Raw genomic sequence first — 16,594 nt, 5'->3', positions numbered from 1 at the left:
GTCACTCACTGTAACCACCCCCCCTTTTGTTCGAGATTTTTCCATGTCAGTCACCCTTACTGTGCTGTATGATTTGCCCCTGGGGCTTTTCCCCTCCCATGTATGATCTTTATTGGTTCAAATATGTTGTTCGTTCCTCCCCTACCCTATTCTTATTGGTTACTCTGAGTCTCCCCCTTCCACGCCCACTCCCTGTATCAGCTCCCCCCCGAACCTGTCTCCTTTGTCACTTGCCCCTGCAACCATTAAGGAATAAAGCCTCCTTGACAGCCACGCAAGTGTCCTCTCTTTTTCCTTTGCCTTGGACTCCTCGTGGTCTCCTCCTCGCCTGTCCCACCCACGCCACAGACAGCACCACCACCTGGGGTCCTCTAAGGGAACCTGGGGGTGGCAAATCTTGTGGCTTCCTCCAGCCAAGCTTGGGGAGCTGCTAGCCGGGACTGCGTTGCTCCCGTGGCTGCAGGGAAGAGCCACAAGTTGGGGCTGTTCAGTCTGGGAAAGAGAAGGCTTCAGGGCGACCTTATTGCAGCTTTTCAGTACTTAAAAGGAGCCTATTACAAAGATGGGGATAGATTTTTTAGTAGGGCCTGTTGTGATAGGATATGGGGCAATGGTTTTAAAAGAGGGGAGATTCTGACTAGCTATTAGGAAGAATTTTCTTACAATTAGAGTGGTAAGACACTGGAATAGTTTTGCCCAGAAAGGTGGTAGATGCCCAATCCCTGGAAACATTTAAAGTCAGACTGGATTGTGAAGATCTAGTTGAAGATGTCTCTGCCCATTGCAGGGGGCTGGACTAGATGATCTTTAAAGGCCCCTTCTGACCTAAACTATTATATGATTCTATGATCTTCTTCCTTTGATTAACTGAATTAAGTCAGAAAATAAACTCTTATGCGATTCTGCTAACACATTTCTTCACTGTAGGTATTATTGTCAGCTAACTTTGATCTGTCACCTTTAACTTCTGCACTGGCATGCCCCTTATCACTCCAAGTTCTACTCAAACATCATATTCTTCCTTCTTCATTTCATAGTTTGTGACACCTACCAAGAAGCCTTTCATCTGGAGCAGCATCTAGTCTAATAGAACTTCCAGTGGGCAGAAGACTCTCTTACCAGAATAGTACACTGGTAGACAAGCCAAGTTCACGAGAGTAATGATCTACTATGTACCAGTGTTCCATTGTAAGCACCAAGTACTTTCTGTACAAAATATAAAACAGTTGTGCACATGTAAGCCACACAAGGCAAGCCAAGTTAAATGGTTTGGGCAGGCAGTGTGGGCAGGGCAGAAACATGACAGCCAGCTGTCTTGGCTGAAGCAATCGTAACCCCCTTTGATTATTTAATCTGTGTTATAGCCTAGTTTAAACATCATTGTTTATACAATACTCTAATTTACAGCTTTTAAATACTATCTTACTCTGAGGTATAGGTCTATTACTGTAAAAGTTTATGCATCACTGTTAAGAATGAGTGGGGAAAGCTTAGACAAGGGCCTTTCCAGGTTTCTGGCAGTAGACAGCAGCTTTATTGAGATGGCCAGCATCCCAAAACCCACTCTTGCTCGCAAATTCTTAATAATGACCAATCAGGCCTATTACAACATGAATCATTTATTGAACAGGCCAAGGAAAACAGACATAAGACTTTAAACAGACTACTTACTACACAGGATAACACAAAAAGAACTACTAGTAGATAAAATACAGTGCACAATAATAAAGGAACCTATGTTACAACTAGTGAAGAAATAGTATAGATTAGGAGCCAATGTCACTTACCAACAAATGATGGTGGTGTGCAAAGAATCTCCTAATTACTCTCAATCCCAGGGAAGTATCTCAAGGCGAACGTCTCCACGTTGAAAACTCTCTACACACTCAGAAAATGTATAAGAGATTTCTGATTTCATGAAAGTCACAGTGGTCTTGTATAGTTGTAAAAAGTGCTTGTCTGTCAGTCACTTATTTGTGGCTTATCCTTTCCCATCATTCAAGGAAGGATGTTTATTGCTGACTAAGGGTGTTTTCAGATGAGATAATTCATCACAAGACAAACCATTCTGGCCTAGCTTAGCCATGGGGAAAGTAGAGAGGCCTTTTGCTGTGTCAGGGGGTGAAAGGTCCTGTCACGATCACATTCAAAATCTAGGGTCTAAGAACAAAAGCTAACTGTATTTTCTAAGTCAATCAAGCTATAGAAAAATGGGAAGAACTAGTGTGTGGCTTGTTTTCAAATGTTATTGTTTAGCATAACACTTCATGCAAGTAATGCAAAATAGTCTATATACTCAGGACTGTTTACATTTGAATAAATACAGTAAATTAGCAAATACAGTATTTAAAATTATCTACAAAAATGTGTTTTACCAGGTATTCACTGTTTGTATTAAGTCTTAAAGCTAAAAGCTGCCAGGGCAATACCAAAGGGTATGAAATAAAAGAAAAAAAACATTAAAATGGAGACATTTAAGGAAATCTCCTCAGGAAAAAATATCATATTAATGGTCAATTAAACTAAAACCATAATTAAAGCTATTAGGCAACCTTACCAGCATCTTCAATCAAAAGGCCATAAACATCTATGCTTTACATATTATTTGATTTTTTTATTTTATACTATGAGGTGAAAGCAACACATTTCCTTTTAGTAATGTATACACAAATAGCCTCATTCAGAATACACTTTTAATGCACATAAAGTATTCATTTTACAAATCATTTAGCAATCCAAATAAATATACAATAGCTTGGAAAACAATATTTTAGAAAACAAATGCCAATGTAAAAAGACCACCTAAAACAACTGAAATGATAAAAGGTTTCTGTATAGCTCTGTATTTACAGTTTTCTCACTGCATCATCAATATCAGAAATCTGTTCTTTCAGCTGGTTCCACTGTTCTGGATTTAAAGAAATACCTGAAATACATTAAAAGAAATACTTAGGAAAAAAAATTGTAGTGCAGAATCTTGCATAATTACTGTCAAGGCTGGTTTTATACACGGTGTACGTCATGACTAATAATGCTTAACATACCTCAAGTGTAACAACCACCTCGGTTACAAAGAAATTACTCACTTGGAACACTTCAGGTAAACTTTAGACCTTAGCTTATCTCCTTACAAAGAAAATTAGTGCAGTATAAGAAATGCATTCACAAGTGTTAGGCTAAGCACAGAAATACAGTGCTGGCTTGACAGAAGGCAGTACAAAAGAAAGAAGGAAATCAACCGAACTCCCGTTGGCTTCTAAAAGCCATACCTCTGTGGACTAAACTTCTACACACTTTTAAAGAACCATAATTCTGGGGTTTTTTTCCCCCTCACGTTTCTTAAAGCACTGTGAATAACAAACTATAAGTAACATTTTGAAGAGACTATTACCACTCCCTAGCACTCAAAAACCAATATGGAAATCTAATTGTAATAAAAGCAAGAAGTGAAGTTAATTAATGGGAAAATGTATGGCTATGTATATAACTCCCATACCAAATCTGTTTGTATTCGATGCCTTGTTTTCCATATATTATGGGGGAATTATTTAGGAAAACAGACTCAGGCAAATGAAATCACTTTGCTTTTGTTTACAGTCAACTGATAAAACTAATTATACGTTAAAATGTAAATCATTAATAAGTAAAAATATTACTCTAAAAATACCATGTAGTAACAAAGTATAGAAATCTGATACACAAAGATCTCCAGCAAACTGCAGACAATGTTTTAGTACAAAATAACATGAAACAAAACAATACCTTTTCTGCCAGGCTTCATTTCACCTTCTTGATCCATCCAATATTCCCTAATATCAATTAAGACTTTTCCTTTAAAGTCACGAACACTGACATACCTCATTTTGCCAATCTGTCAAAACACATATAAGGATATTTTTTAGGTATTTTATGTATTACAGCATTCACTTTTCCCAGCAGTATCACACATGTACATGTGACATTGCACACTTCAGCTTATTTTAGACACCAGTAAAACAACTAGATCAAGAGCTTAATCCAGAGCAATCAGTAGGCAAATAAGTAATGTCAATATAAATAGATTAATTACCAGTTGAGTATTCAGCATTCAGTGCTCAAAGCAAGTGGTTCTCTCCTAGAACAAGAAAATACCTGTCTTCTTAACAAGCTTACATCTTATAAAACACACTAATTTACTGTTTTCTGAAATAAATTTTTGTCTCTGTCATAACCATCTTTTTTAGTAACAGTTGTAAACAAACAGGGAAGGCGCGCTATGCTCTACCACCAAATCTAAGTTTTAGTCCATTCCATAGGTACAGAAATCAAATTAGATATTCACATGAGATGGGCCCAATTTTTAACTTGTTCCCCCTCCCCTTTTTTTTTCCCTTTTTTTCTTTTTTAAAACACAGTAAATACAGATGGAAACAGAAGTAAGCCACCAACTGCCCCTTGCCTGCTTCTGCCGGTTCATTGGGACACTTTATTGGAACTGTGGTTAAAAGACTGTACCAAATGTTCCAAAAAAAAAAACCCTATCCAAATACTTTAAGCTTACCAACACAGCAATGGTATGAAATGACTTTTAAATATCAGATTTTCACACAGTGGCTTAACTGAATTATGAGGGCTTTTTTTTAATTCTCCAAAGGGCAAAGGGAAAAGAGACAACAGGCATACTACACATAACATTATTTAGGCTTTATCAAATTTGAAAAAGATTGATTTAAAAAAACCTATTTTTTTTACATAAATTCAAAATATAATGTGAATTTGAGAATGAGAAATTTGATAATAATAAAAGCACAGTCAAACAATTAATGTAAAAAATTCTTAGTATTTTGTATCTACCTCCTGGACCCACCTTGTGAAGAAAACACACATAAACAATTTTTAAAAGGGAATATTCCTTCCTGATAAAACATTAGTTTTAGTTTTCACCTTCTTTAATTTACACATCTTGCACTTTGACATAGTTAAACAGGGGACAAAACATATCTTACTACCATAAAGTCTAACCAGAAAGCATGAGCAACTCTCCAGTCAACTATAATCATTCACAGATGTTTAAATCCGAAGTACTAAGGCCCAAACAACAGGCCCTGAACTAAAGTTGACCTCTAGATGAACCTTCCAACCAAATGTATATGTATCCACTCAGTAATGAAGTATTATTAGCAATATGATATATGCATCCACTCGTTGGCAAAACATGTATTTAGAAACTGGACAAGGCCACATCTGGCCTTGTCTGGGGTGTAGGATCAAAGACAACTCCCTTGGTTCGTCCTTGAGCCCTGGCCAGGCTTTGGGAGAAACCCAACAGGAGAATAAAACCCGATGTTCCCACATTAGAAGTAATGGTAGCTCGTATATTATAAAAGCTGGGCTCCACTTACAGCAAAGTCAAAAGCCTCTGCCTGCAAGGTGGATGCACCACAGAATTTCCCAGTTTTTGGGAGTGGTTCTCCAGTCCTTCGCTGTGACAGCTTCCCCCAGCTGATGATTAAAGGATATCTGGATGAAGGGGTAAAGTATTAGGGTAACTGGTGATGTATCTTTCTTAATCACTATAGGCAATCTTCTGTAGTAATGATTAGGTGCATTGCTTAGCTTATTCTTTTGTAATTCTTTGCAGTATTGCATGATAGTAAATTACACTATTCCTTAAGTTGGTGTCGGTGTCTGGTGCTGACCCTACCTACCAGCAAAACAAAGTCATAAAAGTTGTTATTTCACAAAATATACATAAATAGGCTTTGTGCTTGCTTAAACTAATTTTTCTTCTTTTAACTCTAAAATTTATTTTTAAACAATTAGGACCTCTTTAAATACCATAAGCCTGAAGCAGTTGTTTTCCTACTTCAAAGCATCCTTTAAAATAAAGAAGTTTATAAGGTAGTATTTTGCAATTTATTTATTAAATACTTTCACAGCACTACAAATTTAACATTCAAAAATAAGGTATTATGTCACAGTAGCCAAGTCCTTTTAGACCAAACTTAGTAACATGTCCAAGTCCATCAGCACTGCTGGAAAAGGATATCCTAAATAGCCTACATGAACAACATTTATTGGTTTTCCCTATAATGCTTCAGTGACTTTTAAGGTCACCTATAAACCAGCTTCAAGCAGTAGTACTCCTGAACACCTTTTTTGTTTTCCCCAGATCTATCAAAGACTTAGTCTACTGCCAAGTAACTCCAGATTTAAAGAAAAAATCTGATACAAAATGGCAGATTAGAGCTGCAAATACAGTAAAACGGTGCAGAATTTTACTATTAAAGATAAGGCTACATGTCTTAATTCAACTACAGTAAGGTGAGGGGCAATAATACAAAGTATACAACATTTATTCAGTCAGTAAGTCTACCTTAAATGTAAACAGTTCCATATGAAAATGTTAAAATTGTTAGATTTTACACCACTGTCTAGATTTCAGCTGAATGCTCACGTGAAATTTCAAACGTTCAGGTAAACTCAATACAAAACTGCTGCCACTGCTGAAAAGCTTTATATAGACTTCCACAGTACTGTTTAAAAAATTAAAACCTAGATTTTGGCTAAGCAAAGTAATGTTTCCTGACATTCAGTTACCTGCAATTCTGGCATTGAGCCATTTCTGATAAATTCTTTTTCCATGCAGCAGCTGATAGACCAAAAATAATTTCACTCCTCTAAGACACCTTTGTATCTCTGTAACAACACATTAATATTCCAAGGGCTGCATTAATTAATAGCAGGGTAGCTGCTGCAGTTCAACCTTCATAAACAAAATCATATGCTTTTGTGCTGGTTTTGGCTGGCTTATTCATTTTCTTCCCAGAAAGTTTGGCTTGCACAGAGCCAAGGCCTTTTTTGGTACTCATACAGCCACAATGGCAAGGAGGCTGGGGGTGCATGGGAGGTTGGGAGATGACACAGCCAGGACAGGTTACCCCAACTGACCAAAGTGATATTCCAGACCATATGACATCAGGCTCAGTATATAAAATGGAGGGAAGGAAGAGGAACAGGGGGATGTTTGGAGTGATGTAGTTTGTCTTCCCAAGTTACTGTTGCACATGATGGGGGCCTTGCTCCCCTGGAGATGGCTGAACACCTGCTTCCCCATGGGAAACAGGGAATTAATTCCTTGTTTGGCTGTGAAGTGCTTGGTTGCTGGCTGGGGTTAAAACATATCAGCTTTCTATTAAATATTACAGCTCCTTTGACATATTATTCTATTAAATTAAACACAAAATATTAAAAGCATTTTTTCCAGGTTCCCATTTCTGACAGTAAAATGCACTGAACTGTGTCTAGGTTTGTGTCACAGCTATGCAATTGACTTCCTGTATGAGTTTCAGCAACCATCTTCTTCACCATTTTTCTTCCTCTTTCCCTTGATTAAACTGTATATATATCGTTGGAGAAAAAACAGCAAAAAAAATTTTGTTTTCCCTTACCATATGTATAGCATTAGAAGAACCACAATAAGCTAATATAAACTTCTAGAATAGAGAGTCCTGCAAACAGCAGAGATCTGTAATACAGCAAGTTGGTTCAACAAATTAATTCTGAAACTTATGTGGTCACTGATGCATTTCACAATGTCCTGGTTCCAGCCAGGATAGCCATGAGGTGGCATGGCCAAGACAGGAAGGTTATTCCATATCATTTCTCATCATTGCTAGAAGCAAGGGAAAGGGACTGTCACTTCCCAGGAGAGGGGGCTTCTTCCGGTCAAGAAAACATGGCAGGAGAGCTGTCTGGTATTGTTTTTTGCTGGGGGCTTTCCTTGTAAATAATTTCTTTTGTACACTTTTGTTATTAACATAATTGTTGTTATTGTTCATTTTTTTATCTCATTGCTGTTTCCAGTAAATTGTTCTTATGTTAACCCATGATCTTTGCCTTTTGTGCCTGCCTCCAATTGGACAGGAGGGGAAGAGGGAGTGTCACATGGGTGGGGTTTTTTTAGTGCAAGGACTAAATTGGAGAATACTATTGCTAGACAATGATACACAACCAATCACATTCCAGAGCACCACAAGCACATATTACCTACTTACTTATCTACTTTCAGGAGCCTATGATAGGTAAAGACATTACACCAGGAAACTGAAGAACTTATTTCTCATGAGTGAAAAAAGCAAATTTGACCCAAACTTAAATAAGGGGGGGGAGGCCCATATGCAACAGGCAAACTACTTTTCAAGTAACAATTTCTGTGAAATGCCCAATCATGTAATGTGGTTCCACTCTGGATAATTAATATTAATACTTTAACCCATTAGTATTAACAAACCTAATCCAAATCAGGCATAGGTAGATGACAGGATTTGTCAAACTAACCAAGGTACGTGATGAACAACTCACATTGGCTTGAAGCCACAGACAGGAATCTAATGTAACATGAATAATGCTTGTCCTTAGGGCCTCTAGTAATACATCACAAATGGGAGTAAGGTAAACTTCCACAACCCAACTGTACTCAAATCCTTTAATAAATTCCAGAGTATACTAGGCTGCCTATAAAACTTAAAAGACCATGATGTAAATAAATAAAACATACTTGGTCTCTTATACTTCATTCCCTTCTTCTTACAATTATTTTATTCTTGATAATTAGTTTCAAGAATACCATTATACCAACATTTGTTTCAAACAAAAATAATCAAGTGTAGATCTTTATGAAAATGCTCAGTCTTCTAAATACAGCAGTCACAATGAGTTCAATATTAAGGAAGCTGTACACTTTAAGAACACAGCCCAAAGGTGTAGAACAGCAAACCACGGTTTCATGTCAGTTGCTATCATTCCCACACACAATATGGATGTCACAGAATTTCTGACTATCATATGAATGCTTTACAGCCTCATTTCCATCAACTGAAGACACACTTCTAAGTTATGCTGCAAAATCACTTGCACACAGATCATTTTTATTACCATGGGGAAGCAGAAAGGAGAGATTCTAGTATTGTTAATATTCCTAGAAAAAAAATAATACCTCCAAAATTAACATGCAACTAGATCTTCTAGCATGCTCTCTTGGGTAGAAAGGAGAGAAGAAGGGGAGCATTCTCAGACCTACAGTGCTATTTCTACACTGAAACAGGTGCATCTTGGTTAACACACATAAGCTGATGTTGCATGAAAAAAGAACACATAACACAACAATCTAAAAAAACTGTCGTGGTTTGAGAGGAAATGAAGTTTTTTGTGATGGTGTGGTCAAGCCAATTGGTGTTCAGATTTTAATATTGGCACCTGGTTTGTCCACTGAGGGCATGGATACGCCTCTGAGAACACAGGGGGTTAAAAGCTGTGAACTCCCAGGGAATTTCCTTTTTGAGTTCCTGGTTTGGGACTGAGCAGACCCTCAACCCTCCCTGCCCGGCTCCGAGCTGGGCAGGGGGGGAGGGGAGCCATGCGGCCGGAGGGAGGTAGGCCAGGCCTGGGCCCAAGGGTGGAGGAGAACATTGCAAGGGCTTCGGGCAGCCATCCCCATTCCCCCCCCCCCTGGAGAGAGGGAGAGAGAGCCAGAGCCTGTGCCTGTGATAGTGCGGCCGGCATGAAGGAGAAGGGGGGGGGGTGCCCAGCAGGGCAGCCAGACGTGGGAGTTCATGAACCAAACGGCAGAGCCTGGGACTTTTAACCCTTCTGGGGAGGATGGGAACCTTGCAAATGCTGATTCCTCCTGAAGTTGATGAGATTGAGAGGATGTTGAGAAGAATCCTAGGTGGGAGGAGATGATGGAGTGGCCTTTGGCTGGACTTTTCTTGGATAGCCATGACAGAACCCTGGTGTTCCTGTGACACAGAGACTGCATTCTAGGGGGAGGCGATGGCTCAGAGCCAGGAGAGTGCGGTGATGTGGAGAGTGTGTGAACAGAGACGACAGGTGAGGAGGGTGGTGGTGGTGCCCTCCGTCTTCGAAGAAGGAAGAGGAAGATGATCTCTGTTCATGAGACCCCTCAGCCCCAGGGGGTGAAATTTGGGGGGGACAAGTGTCCCAAAAGGAGAGGGACTGTGCTCTCTGTGGAACTGGACAAAGTATCCTTAAAGGGAAAAACCCTAGAAGCAGCTCTGATCCATGTGCAGTGGTGAGAGCACTGGACATGGAAGGAAGAGGTCACGATGGCAAAATGTTCTCCAGGCGGTGCCACACGTGACACGGAAACACGAGAAGTTTCGACTGTTTCCTGGGGAAGTCTGTGGTGCAAGAGGGACTCCTCTCTTCTCGAGGAATTGAGAATTGATTATCTAAAGGGTGGTAATGGAATTGGAAATTTGGTGGGGGGAGGAGGAAGAAATTTGGAAGATTTTCATCCTGTGTTCTGTGTGTTTTTCTTTGTAGTTTTAGGTTAATAAAGTTTTTTTTTCCTTTCAATCTTAAGTTGGAGCCTGCTCTGCTCTGTCTCTGATCACATCTCACAGTAGATACCAGGGAAAGAGGTATTCTCATGAGGGCGCTGGCATTGCGCCAGGCTCAAACGATGACAAAAACTTTTGTTGTTGAGTAACTAAACACAGGCAGAAACTTAGGAACATTGATGGTTTAAGTCAGGGTGATAGTGAAATTTTTTTCTGTATTGTAGTCAACACTGGAAGAATCCTGCTCTTAGAGTAATATGTGTCCTCTACTGTCTGTTTTTAGTAACTTATTACCTTGGGTAAAAAAAGGTTGAAAGAAATCAGAGCACACAAATACTTTTGCTTTTATTTGAAAGTTTTTTTGCATTAGTTGGTTTGGTTATGGTGGTTTGTAATGTTACTTTGTTTTTCTGGTTTTTTCTCTTTTTTTTTTTTTTTTTTTCATTGGGAGGGCATTAAAATTAACTTTTCCCCAAGGCTGCAATTTCTGAACCTATTACAAAAAAATCCCAAACATATTGGCTTTATGCCATGTTTGAGTTCTAAATGCAGTTCCCCTCATTAGATGCAGAAGATACTATTATTTTTCCTATATGGATCAAAGCATGCCCCAGCAGAACTAAAAGTATTATATTCTTCCTTCAATGGACAAGTCCAAGCAGTTATGCCCAGGGTCTTTAATTGGAGCTCTCCCTCCAACTATATATACAGAGGAAAGTGAAAATTAACATGGCCCTTCACTAGTTTCCCCCCATATATTACTTTGCCCAGAAACAGCCCGAAACCATTTATTTTACCTTATTCAGTGTTGGAACCATCATATTAGGCACCTCTCACATAACTTTTCACAAACTTAAGAATCAAAGTCTAAGAATTCTAAGAACCTTTCTCATCCCCTGCCCCCCCTTTCAAACCAGCTAGTCAAACATTTAATAAGTCTTGATCTACACCCCTAAAAAAAGAAATTCTGAGCTACACATATTCTTGTACAGCTTTCAGCATACATTGCTTCTTCAGCTAACCCCGGGACATGCAATACCCTGAACTCACAAATGTTTGTGGCTACTGAAAAAACGTATGTTCATCCTATTTTGACAATGTCAAAAATTGCAATATTTTTGGATTTTCAGTGAGAAAAACCTGCATCATAAAAAAACAAGCAAAACTTATTCCAAGATACTGTCTTAGAAGACAGTAGCCAAATTTCTTTGACCTAGCTAAATATAAATTAAGAGTCCATATTTTGGGTTTCCAAGACTGTCCTGATCTAATATTTACAGACAAAATGACTACACAGAGAATTACCACATGCAAAGACATGAGGGTTAGAATCAATTACCACAACTCTGATTCTTTTACTCAATTGAAACCTATCAGTGCTTTTTCTCAGCATCTCATCTTGCATGCTAGCATCGTAATCCCCTTCAGCCAAGATTTCAGGAGACCAAGCACAATGCTATCTATTCACATAGCCTCTTAAAATTTATACAGATTATTATGTAAATGGTTACCTTAACCAGGCTCTAAGAGAGTCATCAATTTTACCTGAAACATATTCTCATCTCTGTTACTGCTTTGCTTAGAAGAAGCTGCACCTTTTGAACTTTCACCAGTCTTTTGTTTCTTAACAGGCTTTTCTGGAGCTACTTGCTTTTTCCGCTTTGCCTTGGAGCAAGAATAAAAAAACACTCATAAATCACAACTCATTTTATAAGTTATAAAAGAAATTTATGTTAGAGGTCACAAACTATTATGCAATATGTATTAACACCTTCCTCCTGTGAAGGCAGGAATACAATACTGTACATTTAGACTGGAACAAAAAAAAATATCTTCAAATTAGCCTATTTTTGTTCTCAGTGAAGCTTACCATAATAATTTGGCTTTAAAGAGAGATTAATTAGATCAAAATTCAAAACTCAGTCTTAATCTGCGCCAAGGGAAATAAAGGTTGGATATTAGGAGAAAGTTTTTTACGGAAAGGGTGATAAGTACTGGAATGGTCAGCCCGGGGAGGTGGTGGAGTCACCATCCCTGGATACATTTAAAAAAGACCGAATGTGGCACTCAGTGCCATGGTTTAGTTGAGGTGTTAGGGCATGGGTTGGACTCGATGATTTTGAAGGTCTCTTCCAAGTGAGTGATTCTGTGAAAATACATTTCAAAAAGCCTACTTTCTTTGTGCAGTAATACTGTCAGTTTAAATTAAAATTTTAAAGTCTGATAGAAGTTTCATTTTCCAGAAAGTACAATGAAAAATGGGGAACAGCTAACAACTCTGGTAAAAAAAAAAAAGTAGATAGGATAATGAAAAAAAAAGGATCTGAAAAATCAAATCCAAGAGAACTTTTTTTAATTGAAGTCAAATCTCGGTTCATAGCATGATTAATTAAATGTGTTTTTAAAACATTGAGGCAATATCACCTGCAAATCAGATTACTTTTTTAGCTGATGCTACAGAGCATGCTACATTTCCACTAATGGTTATATAGTAATCATGCCGACTGTAAAGGAAGAATAATGCAAAGACACCAAAAATTATTCTCACCTGCTAGAATCATATTGTAGATAATCTCTCTTAAAGACAAACAGCTCAAAAAAATACCGGAAGCTGTCATAGAAAACAAACCAAAACCAACCATCTTACTGCCCACTAAAGCTGATTGTTACACTATGTCTTATTAGGAATACATTTCCAGAAAATAAAAAAAAAAAAATCACCTGATCATTTTCTCTTATATTAAGATTTCACAAAATACCTAATTTGCTATATGCAAGTCACATTTTCACATTTGAACCAATTCAGTAAATCAGACTGTCTCTTTGCAAAGCGCACTAAAAGACCCAATGTCTGCATTACCACCTAGCATTTCTTAAAATGATAAATTGACTGCTGTATTCAATTTGTTTGCAATGACTAACACATCTATACAAATTTATAAATTAAATAATTATTAAAATAAATGAAAACATTACATTTATGCATTTAAAACAGGTAATGTTAAAATTATCAACTCAGAAACATTCTGGTTGGCTCTGCTATTAAGTGAGAAACTAGCAGATAGTATTACAGATAACATAAGACCCTGAAACATAAAAAGAATGTGAGCGATATAAGCAAGTGGCACATGGATGATAAGGCAAGTGGAGGTTTTGGTTTTGGACTTGCAAGTAATCCAGATATCAAAATGAAGGTGGGGCGGTGTCCTCAAAATTAGTTCAAATTCTTGCCACCAGAGGCAGCTTATACAGAAGCCGTCTATCACTTGCCACAAAACAGCTAAGAACTCCAGGAAGTTTGTGGCTAAATATACCATACAGAAAACCATGAAGCAAAATGCACTTTAAGAATAAAGTATACTGCAAAGCAAAAAGCATCCACCCAAACCATAATCTTGGGGGGTGGGTTTTGTTGGGGTTTGGTTTGGGGTTGGGAGGGGTGTTTGGGGTTTAAGTGTCAGATAAATCATATGGAATAACATGCATTTTGTGACATAACACTCAACTAATTCCTTAACCCCTGCCTGAAATATAACAGTTAATACAGTAGTTATATACTGCATATAATGCTCACCTTTTTGTCAACTTCACTATCTGAATCACTGGCAGATGAGCTTGAAGACACAAGTTCCTTTGACTTAGGCATTCTAGGAAGAGAAAGATAAAATGAGAACACTATACAAGGAATATACCCCATTATGGCTAGAAAGCCATCTTCAAACCTGTTTGTAAAGGCTCACCTTATTCAAAACCCTCCTGAAGACTTCCCTGCCTTTTCATATAACCTCTAATAAACATTGTAGATGTAGTTACAAACACCCTTCCCTCTTATAGCTCTTCCCCTTTTTGCTGTGACTGCCTTATATGCAGTATTTTAGTTCTGAACTGCTTACAAAAGGACAATTTTTCACCTGTTTTATGTTCTCCCAAGTATAGTAGATACTATAATGAAAAAAAAGCAATACAAAACTGGTGTCCAGATGAATTCTCAACATAATATTCATAAATATAAGCAATTAAGCCCCCAACACTACACATATTCTTACATGAGCATTTTGCCTAGTTGAAATTGGGAGTAACAGCTGCATAGTTGTCACAGATTAAGCTTAAGTTCCCATCAGTAATACAAAAATCTGAAAATATCTCATTTACAGAGAACTACAGTACTGCAATTAATATTTCCATTGCAACTTTACCACATCAGTCACTAGAATATATTCATTTACTGGACAAGTGGACACTCAACTTTCCTTGAATGAATGCTGCCAGGTGTACTTCTACATCTCTCTAGTATACAAACATGATTAGATACAGCAGTTGAAAAAAATCTTGCCTGCTACTAAAAATGCTAACAAATAAATAGCTAGTTTGTGAATTCAGAATAAAAAGAAGCATCACAGGGAGAAACTGTACAAAATAAACTAGCTTGGAAAGGCTAATAAAGTATTAAAGAAGCATACCTCAGGAAAGAAAAAGGAATAGCAGTGTTTTTAAACTGGCAATGAAATAAACTATGTGCAAAGGAAAAAACAGCCTGAATAATAATAACAGATCAAATGTGGTTCTAGAGTAAATTCTGTCAGAATAATTTGGAACACAACGATAGAAGCTGTAGCAATGAAAATGAAACGGTATGGGAAGCACACATAAACCACATGTCCTGGTTTGGAAGGACACCACACTACAGGACAGAGGCAGGCAGAGTAGAGCTGGAACAGGGCAATGCAAAAATAAGTGCAGCAATGACATGAAATAGGGAAGCCAAACAAGAAAAGTCTGATACGCGGAGGGCGGGACACCTGCAGAAGACAACTCCAGAGTCCGCATCAGGAAGGAAGAGTAACAATATGGAGGAAGATGGAGGCGGAAACTAAAGGAAAAATAAATGGGGTGGGGTGGGTGTCCCCTCTTGAGAAACCAGCAAGCAGAGCGTGAGGACACCGAAGCACCGAGGAGAGGAAGGGTGGAGTGAGACGGGACAAGTGAAGACAAGGGAAAGTAACATGAGAACGACAAGCGAGTACGAACTAGGAACATCAGATAGGCCGATGCCTGCCGCCATTTTCCTCCCCTCTTCCTCTTTTTTACGGCTTGTGTTGCCCCCCAAAGGAAAGGAGCGAGGGCCCGGCAGGGAGGCGCGGGCAAGAACACCCAGGTCCTCCCAGGGCAGGGTGGCAGCAAGAAGGATGTAGGTTATAGGCAGTGAAGGAAAAAACACGACACACACATATTAAAAAAAAGGAAAAAAAAGTCGGGGGTCGTCAGCGGGCAGGGCCTAATCCCGGTGCGAGGTGAAGAGCTGGGCGGTGCGCCACCACCATTTTCTGCCTCACTCAAATCCTCTTTGCCCCCCCAACATGGCAGCGGCTACTACTCTCGCTCCAGACCCGCTCCACAACAGGGCATTCCTCCCACAGAGCATAGTGGGCACTCGAGGAAAAGGGAAAGCCTCACCACACGGTTACCCAGCGCACTTCTCCCACACCAGGCTAGGAGATGACGAGCACCCAACAGTTGGGGATGGAGAAAAGAGAACACGGCAACAGCTCTAACAAAACATGCAAAAGAAGATAAATACTCACGTCTCACTTCCCATACGGCTCCTCTACACCACGGCAGAAAGAGAAGAGATTCATCGCAGAATCCCCGCCCAAGCCCTGCACCACGTGGGAAAGGGCAGGGGGAGGTGTTTAAAGGGGACGCGTACCTTTCTAACTTGGTCCTACCTCCCCCGCCCCGGCTAGGACAGCCGCCAAAAAAAAAACCAAAAAAAAACAAAAAAAACAAAAAAAAAAAAAAAAAAAAAAAAAAAAAAAAAAAAAAAAAAAAAACCAAAAAAACAACTGACTTCCAAGGAGCTAGTCAGCCGCATCATTCCAATCGAGGGAGCCCTATGGGACCGACGGCAGGACCCTATCTGGAGCCCGGCCCCATCGCGACTGCAGGCTCGCAGAGGGAAGGCCTGCACTCCACCTGGGGGCTGTGAGAGGGGACCGAGAGGAAGGCCCTTAATATCTAAAAGGAACCCTTAAAAATAAATCTATAAATAGTTGTTTTATTTTGTTCCTCGATCTCATTTAGAACCTCCCTGCCTGCAGCCGTGCCCGTGGGAAGGAGAGGAAACGCTCTGAAATGGTGTAGCTGCGTTGACTTTGCATACTGAAACCGCAGCACGTCTAGGCGCTGTTGAGAAAAGTGCCGGTTCCCCTTTCTGTCATGGTGACTTGCGTTTTTTCTTGCTGACGGGCTTT

The 16,594-nt window shown here is 39.1% G+C and overlaps 3 protein-coding genes across 4 annotated transcripts in view; 1 reads left to right on the top strand and 2 right to left on the bottom strand.

The window, feature by feature from the left end:
- The window catches only part of LOC127060951 (5E5 antigen-like), an 808,761-nt gene that overhangs the window by 293,157 nt on the left and 499,010 nt on the right, over positions 1–16,594 (bottom strand). The gene's annotated exons all lie outside the window — the stretch shown is intronic.
- LOC127060952 (uncharacterized) overlaps positions 1–16,594 on the top strand; it is a 677,448-nt gene that overhangs the window by 186,261 nt on the left and 474,593 nt on the right. The gene's annotated exons all lie outside the window — the stretch shown is intronic.
- LOC103824953 (activated RNA polymerase II transcriptional coactivator p15) lies at positions 1,604–16,072 on the bottom strand. Of its 2 annotated transcripts, none has more exons than XM_050986458.1 (5): positions 15,926–16,072; positions 13,918–13,990; positions 11,889–12,008; positions 3,763–3,871; positions 1,604–2,926 (listed from the first exon to the last, which is right to left on the bottom strand). In XM_050986458.1, exons 1-5 carry the CDS (start codon positions 15,937–15,939, stop codon positions 2,847–2,849), a joined length of 396 nt encoding a protein of 131 aa, XP_050842415.1. In that variant the 5' UTR covers positions 15,940–16,072; the 3' UTR covers positions 1,604–2,846. The 2 variants fall into 2 exon arrangements, with proteins under 2 accessions (XP_050842415.1, XP_050842416.1); XM_050986459.1 differs by lacking the exon at positions 15,926–16,072 and adding an exon at positions 15,798–15,867.

The sequence above is a fragment of the Serinus canaria genome, chromosome W, assembly GCF_022539315.1.
Source record: "Serinus canaria isolate serCan28SL12 chromosome W, serCan2020, whole genome shotgun sequence".
In the NCBI taxonomy this organism is placed as follows: domain Eukaryota; kingdom Metazoa; phylum Chordata; class Aves; order Passeriformes; family Fringillidae; genus Serinus; species Serinus canaria.
The sequence above is the reverse complement of the archived record's forward strand: the minus strand, read 5'-3'. Positions and strand labels throughout refer to the sequence as shown.